At 42.2% G+C, this 7,990-nt stretch overlaps 1 protein-coding gene across 8 annotated transcripts in view; it reads right to left on the bottom strand.

The window, feature by feature from the left end:
• The window catches only part of nod2 (nucleotide-binding oligomerization domain containing 2), a 72,544-nt gene that overhangs the window by 26,342 nt on the left and 38,212 nt on the right, over nucleotides 1-7,990 (bottom strand). For all 8 annotated transcript variants that reach the window (XR_006314121.1, XR_006314123.1, XR_006314122.1 and 5 more), the window contains exon 4: nucleotides 5,190-7,014. Coding sequence is in view for 5 of the 8 variants with exons in the window: in XM_043706961.1 (XP_043562896.1) it covers nucleotides 5,190-7,014 (1,825 nt within the window). In the remaining 3 variants the exon portion in view is untranslated. The remainder of the gene's footprint in view (nucleotides 1-5,189; nucleotides 7,015-7,990) is intronic.

Here is a 7,990-nt window from a genome sequence, read left to right as displayed (position 1 = left end):
GCGGGAAGTGGAAGAGATGCGGTGGAGGGCCCTCCGCTTCTTTCTTTCCCGCCTTACCGACCAGTACACTTCCACAGACACCCTCCTTCGGCTGGCTGGACTGGTCCTCACCCTGAACAACTTCTCTTTCCAATCCTCCCACTTCCTCCAAACGAAAGGAGTAGCCATGGGCACCCGCATGGGCCCCAGCTATGCCTGCCTCTTCGTAGGATATGTGGGCTCTGTAGTCCCACCTTGGCCTGAACTCCCGCTGTTACTAATTTTGTCTCCCTGAGAGGATGGGGCACCTGGAGTGAGATTGGGCTTCCTTTTCCCCTTGTCACCCTGCTTTTGCTGCTCAGCACCAACAACTAAAGCAATGGAGAGTAGCTCCACATGTGATTCCAGCAGCAACTGAGTGTTCTGCTGGACCTAACTTTCCACATCAGCTACCAACCTGTCCATGGAGACAGCCAGGTACATGGGTACTGGAGCCAGCATGGTACTGATGATGTTGGTGGACCCCTTCATTTCACTGAGTATCTCTGACAAAACTGCCCACTGCTCCGATGACTGTCTGGTCAGCTGCCTGAAACTTTTAATGGCCATTACCATGGGGTCCTCACCTGCCCTTGACTGGGCAGGTGACTGGTTTCTAGGAGGTCCTTCAAGTACTAGCAGCCTGGGGTATTTCTTCCTGAACCAGCTGGGAAGATGGGTCAATGATGTGCTCACCAGAAGGTACTCCTGACCCTAATCTGGTTCAAATCCGTACCCAAAGCCAAAGTATTTTGTCTGTTGGTGTTTCCTCTGAGGGGCATGTAGCTTCATCCTCCAAAGGTAGAAGAGGAACTAATGGCTGGTTGGATTATCTCTTAGGGGAGAATGCCACTAGTGCCTGCAGAAGATGAGAGGAAATACTTTGCACAATGTGAGTAGAGGCTTGAGGACGTTACAAATACATTCCAAGTGGTGGTAATGAGATCTCAGCACAGCACAATATAATGAATCTAACGTGTTTGCTGAGACATGGAGGTCTCGCTATCCCCACATGAGATGCCTTACTCCTCTCCCACAAGCTCAAGGATCGTCTCCTCATTTGGATTAGGATGTAAATGACTCCTTTTTGCCCTCTTGGCCCGATTATAGGCCATATTTTCTAGCCATGAGACAAAGGGAGGGATTGAGTGAGAAGAAACTGGCTGGGAAACCTAATAATGCAGGTGCAAATGGAGGAAAGGTGATGAAGTGTCCTGGATGTATGAATAGCAAGTGCCAAGGGAAGGAAGGATCGGTAGTTTGCTGGGATAGGTTTGGTGAGAACTATGGAGTATATAAATGCTGTGTGCAGAATGGTAGACCATGAGCCTTGGTGTGGAGTTATGTGCAGTGGCAGAGTTAGAGTGAAGCTGAGGTAGCAGAGAGAAGCTGTTCTCACTTACCCGAACAAAGCAAGAACAAAGAATAGTACAGCACAGGAACAGGCCCTTCGGCCCAAACAGCCTCTGCCAACACAATACCCTTCTAAACTAAAAACCTTTTTGCTCTACATGGTCCATATCCCTCTAAACCCTGCCTTTTCATGTATCAGTCAAAATGCCTCTTAAAAATGCCATTGTATCTGTTTCTACCACCTCCTCTGGCAGTACATTCCAGGCATTTAACACCCTTTGTGTAAAAAATTTGCCTCTCACGTCACCTTTAAACTTGTCTCCTTTTCCCTGAAATCTACATCCCCATGTAATTGGCATTTCTACCCTAGGAAAAAGACTCCAACTTTCCATTTATACATGCCCCTTATAATTTTGTCAGGCGATGTCATCTTCTCTAGCAGTCCTCTCCACAATGTTGTCCACCAAAACCTCCAGACAAAGAGGGGCACTAACATCATTCTCTCAGCCATCTCCTTTGGAAGTGTTCAGTGATACGCACTGTGAAGGGCAGATCCTGGCTCTGGTGTTTGAAATGGTGCACAGCCAGTGTTTAAATATGGCACCAGCAGCATGAATATCACAAGATACTAGCACTGCAGAGCACTTCTGCTACTGCTGATCACGAGATACATAGAACAGTACAGCACAGTACAGGCCCTTCAGCCATCACTGTTGTGCTGACCTTTTAGCCTACTCTAAGATCAAATTAACCTACATTGTACTAACTTCCATGTGCCTATCCAAGAGTTGCTTAAATGTCCCTCATGTATCTGACTCTACCACCACTGCTGGCAGTGCATTCCACGCACCCACCACTCTCTGTGATAAGAACCTACCACTGACATCTCCCCTAACCCATCCTCCAATCACCTTAAAATTATTCCCCCTCGTGATAACTATTTCTGCCCTGGGAAAAAGTCTCTGGCTATCCACGCTATCTATGCCTCTTCTCATCTTGTACAACTCTATCAATTCATATCTCATCTTTCTACAGTCCAATGAGAAAAGCCCTAGTTCCCTCAACCTTACTTCATAAGACATGCCCTCCAGTCCAGGCAGCATCCTGGTAAATCTCCTCTGCACCCTCTCTAAAGCTTCCACATCCTTCCTATAATGAGGAAACCAGAACTGAACACAATATTCCAGGTATGGTCTAACCAGGGTTCTATTGAGCTGCAGCATAACCTCGTGGCTCTTAAACTCAATCCCCCTGCTAATGAAAGCCAATATACTATACGCCTTCTTTACAACTTTATCAACTTGGTGGCAACTTTGAGGGATCTATGGACATGGATCTCAAGATTCCTCTGTAATCCATACTGCCAAGAATCTTGCATTACCCCTGTATTCTGCATTCAAATTTGACTTTCCCCAATGAATCACTTCACACTTTTCCAGGCTGAACTCCATCTGCCACTCTACTAACCTTTGTGTCATCGGCAAACTTACTAACCCACCCTTCCATTTCCTTGTCCAAGTCATTTATAAAAATCATAAAGAGCAGAGATCCCAGAAACGATCCCTGCAGAATACCACTGGTCACCAAGCTCCTGACGGAATACTTTCCATCTACTATCACCCTCTGTCTTCTATAGGCCAGCCAATTCTGAATCCAGATAACCAGATTTCCCTGTAACCCATGCCTCCTTACATTCTGACTGAGCCTACTCATATGATTGTATGAGAGAGGCACAGTGGAGTGAGGGGCACACTTAATGAGGTGAGCAGCAGAGAACTGTGCAAAAAGAATTGTCAGGGCTCACGAAAGAAACATTCCATGAAACACTCCAAAGTTCACAGTTAACCATAGTGTGGAAAAAATTCAGCCCCAATATTGAAGAGTCATCAGAAAATCTGAAGTATTGTAAACTATTATGAAACATAGTTGAGTGTGTTGCTGAAAAAGCACAGCAGGTCAGGTAGCATCCGAGGAGTAGGAAAATAGACGTTTCGGGCCGGAGCCTTTCATTGGAAATAAATGAAGAGCATTCCTGACGAAGGGCTCTGGCCCGAAACGTTGGTTTGCCTGCTCCTCAGATGCTGCCTGACTTGCTGTGCTTTTCCAGCAACACACTCTCAACTCTGATCTCCAGCATCTGTAGACCTCACCGTCTCATATTATGAAACATATCAAGGAAACTGGAAATTAGGTAGTTTGAAAAATGTTTATTGCAGCTCCGAGATAGTTTACTCAGGCTGAATATTGAGAATGAGGGGTTTGCCTTCATAGGAAAGATTGAACAGGTTGGGCCCAAGCTCATTGCAGTTTAGAAGAATGAGGTAATTTTTTTGAAAGATATAACAGTCTGATGGAATTGACTGGGTACATATGATGAGATTTACAGGTTAGATGCTGAGATTGGGTTATCTCAAACTAGGGATTCAATTTAAAACTATTAGATTTCCCATTTAAGATGGGTAGAGAAATTCCTTCTTTCAGAGTAACATTAACTTTAGAATTTTCATCTTCAGAGAAGTAGCAAAGACTGGACCATTGATGTTTGATCTACAAGGTAGTCAAGGGTGATGTGGGAGCACGTAAATGAAGTTAAGGTTACAATCAGATCAGCCACGAACTTCATGAATGGCAGTGCAATTTAATAGGCCAAGTGGCCTGCTCTGGCTCCGAATTTCCTTTGATCTCATGAAGCTAATCTCTGGTAAACATTTTTCCAGTCACAATTCATTGAATGGGTAAGTATAATTTTGTAAAAAGGCTTTCTAACATTTCACATATTTGAAGGAAAATGGTCTCTCTGAATTATGGTGACATGTGGTTCTACTTCTGTTATTTTATTGCAGTTAACATTAGCAATGTAGCAATTATGTAAACACACAGATTTTCAGTATAGAAAGCACATTCAAAAATGATTAGCATTTACAATTTCATGAGGTCCAAAAGCACTCCATATGATGTTTTTGATGACAGCCACTGTGATAAAGTAAGGAACCTCAGCAGCTACAACTCTGTTCACTTAAGATTCCAAGAGCAGCATGGAGGTAAATTACCAGATAAGCTGTTATGGTGGTGTTAGATGATGGACAAAGTTTGGTCAGGATAACAGAAAGAATATCTGCTACTTCTCATGTACTGCCATTGGATCTGTTATGTCGCAGTTACTATCTATTTTAGACAATGATATCACTTAAAATGCAGCATTTTCTCAGCAAGAACTGTCATTCGAGGATGATGTTCAAGAGTCAGAAATGGGGCTTATATCCATGATTTTCTGACTTAGAGGGAAAGGGGGAGCACTGAGACCAGGCAAAAAACTTTGGGCAAAAGATAAGGACTTGAGGGAAACATTTGTCATCATCTTCGATGAAGCTAAAAATTTGAAAACTACTATTAACATTTCACAATATTAAGTGCTTATTGTACTTAGGTCTATTTAATAAAACCTATTAATCTCCACAAAAGTCAGCTTAAATTTATTTGTATTATTTTCCCTGCTAATCACACCGCTGTATTCCTAAACCACTGCCTGAAATGACTTATTTTCAATAGTAGTGGAAAGTACATACCAAGGCCTACAATATTCTTGTCTTATATTTTGATAACAAATCTATAACAACAAACAAGGAACGTTTGTTCAGATATCTTGTTTGTTCTTATGAACGGATGAGACTAACTTGCAGCAAAAGACAGGAAATTGGTTTTGAACTTTTGGTTATCTTCTTTCCCAAAATAGCAAACAAAAGAATTGTGGCACAAACTTATTAAGCATTCATCTACTAGTATCAGCAAATATAGTTTGGGACTAAAAATAAACTTACTAAATTGAGTGGCAAATGTCCAAGCAGGGAAGGAGTTGTTCAATTCCTAAATCACCAACAGAGTTGTAATCTAATTGTAATCCCACGGGACTTTTCAAGTGTTTGAGAGCATAAGCAAGAGCAGTACATTCAACAGGTCCTACTCCACAATAGGTCAACTTCAAGTGGTTGACTTGCAATTTACTAACAGCTTCTTTAGCCAAATCACTGTCTTGCATTTCATAAATGCATTTAATCCACCAAACAAATTCTGGCAAAGCATGCATGCTCTTCTTCTCTCCTCCAACAGCTGGTGGTATGGATAGGAAATGTTTCTGTATACATTTTGCTAAGTATTTTTTAACAAGTCTGCACTTTTTGGATTGCTTCTGAAAGAGGGTGGTCTTCCCCATCAGGTCCCTGTTCCTACTAGACAAAAGCCCCGAAACAAAGCTTGCTGTTATTTGAAGATTTGATGTCTCCGCTTCCTGTAACAGAGTTTCATTTCTCCTTTTATCTTCTTCATGAGATAGGTGACAATTAAATGGCCAACCTGAATAGCAGCCTGCTGACATTATGCACAGGGATGGGTTTTCCTGTCTGTGTTTGAACAATGAGTAAAGTGTAAGTTGTGCCACGTCATCATTTAAAGTGATGTACAGTGCAGCAAAGAAACACTGGACAGTGATGTGAAAAAACTCATAATTCCTATAACTAACTGCATTGTGTGCATGTGAGAAACTATGACTACAGACAAGGAAACCTAAAGAAATGTCTTCTTCTGATACCTCAGCATCTTGTAGCTGTACAGCTGAGAATAAGTAACAGCAAGTGTTTAAACCATCCAATGCTAATTTGCCAAGATGGAGGATTGTAGCAACATGGCTCAGCAAAACTTCATTTGTTCCTCGGCTGTTTTGAGTAAGATGCAATAAAAAGTGTTCTAGAATCAACAGATAAACATCAGTCATTGTGTGAGTGAAATCACTCACATTCTGCATTAACTGTTCATGGCACTTTGAAACTATCCAACAGAAGAAGGGCACATGACAGAGTCCATGAAGAGCTGAGTTTGCTTCAACAAAACACAAAATACGTTCTGCACTTGATGAGTTTCTATGGCATTTCCTTATGAACTTTCCAATTCCCTCTGGTGAGAAACCTTTTAGTGTGATCTCTTTCTGCAAATATTTTCTTAAATTGGCAGTTACTGCATTTGGTCTGCTGGTCATAACTTTTTTAGTGTTTTTCATCAAATTCCCTTGGAGAAGATTAAAGATCAAATTCAGTGGAGAGCTAGGCTTTGAGGGAGAACAGTGTCTTTCTTCATCTGTAAACTGGAATTTAAATTCATCAAACCCATCAAACAGGAACATGACCTCTTCAGGATGGTCAAGGAGGTACTGGAACACTTCACTCTGGTGATCATCAGGCCAGCAGCAATGTTCAAACAGTAACATTTGAAGTGAAATGGGTTTATCAATGAAATTGAACCTTCTGCAGCTGAAAGCAAATACAAATGTGAAGTCCTGAAAAGCTTGTTTTGTTGCCCATAATTGTTGCATTTGCTGTAGTGAAGTGCTTTTCCCACTTCCCGCTTCCCCAGTGATCAGCACAGTATCTGCATCTTTATTTAATATTCCATCTGGTCCAAAGATGTCTTCCAGACTAACGAGGAATGACAAGCAGCCATTTTGAGCAGCGGCAGTATTGGATACTTCCAAGAGACAATCCACATAAATATCCTCCAGGCACATATTTTCAGTTCCAGCATAGTTTGTTAGAAATCGGGACTGAGCAGCCAATGTAGAGCTCAACTTTTCCTGATACTTCAAGCAAGCATTACCTAAACGACAGTGAACAATATTAAAAATCCAAAATCCATGGCTTTCTTTGTACTATTGCAACACACTATCTTACCAACTGGTAATCAGCTATAACCATAGATAATTAAGTGTATGATACTTCAACACTTTGAGAAGTAATTCTTATCAGATTCTGATATCAGCTTCGGACTCATACATAAAAGAAATTACCAGAGAATTATACAAAATTTGTACATTTTTCTCCTTTTATCTTTAAGGAGTATTTGTAACTTATGAACAGAACATGTAATATAATTCAAAGGAAGGTGCTTCGCAGAATCATAAAAGTCTTTTGATGCAGAAGGAGGCCATTCAGCCCATCTTCCATGCACAGGCATCATTTACCTAGAAGGGCTCATGCCCGAAACGTCGATTCTCCTGCTCTTGGATGCTGCCTGACCTGCTGCGCTTTTCCAGCAACACATTTTCAGCTCTGATCTCCAGCATCTGCAGTCCTCACTTTCATTTACTTATTGCCAATCGACTGCTTTTTTCTCCATATAACTGCATGTTATTCCTACCCAAATAATCATTCAACACACTCAATTAGGCCTACCCCCACAACTTCACCAACACATTCCACCCCGACCTTAAATTCACCTGGATCATCTCTGACATCTCCCTCCCCTTCCTGCACCTATCCATCTCCATTAATGACGACTGACTTGACACTGACATTTTTTACAAACCCACCAACTCCCACAGCTACCTGGATTATACCTCTTCCCACCCTACCTCGTGCAAAAATGCCATCCCATATTCCCAATTCCTCCGCCTCTGCCGCATCTGCTCCCAGGAGAACTAGTTCCACCACAGAACACACCAGATGGCCTCCTTCTTTAGAGACTGCAATTTCCCTCCCCATGTGGTTAAAGATGCCCTCCAACGCATCTTATCCACATCCCGCCCCTCCACCCTCAAACCCCACCCCTCCAACCGTAACAAGGACAGAACCCC

Source organism: Chiloscyllium plagiosum, chromosome 17, assembly GCF_004010195.1.
Source record: "Chiloscyllium plagiosum isolate BGI_BamShark_2017 chromosome 17, ASM401019v2, whole genome shotgun sequence".
In the NCBI taxonomy this organism is placed as follows: Eukaryota; Metazoa; Chordata; class Chondrichthyes; order Orectolobiformes; family Hemiscylliidae; genus Chiloscyllium; species Chiloscyllium plagiosum.
This window is presented reverse-complemented; position numbering and strand designations above follow the sequence as displayed.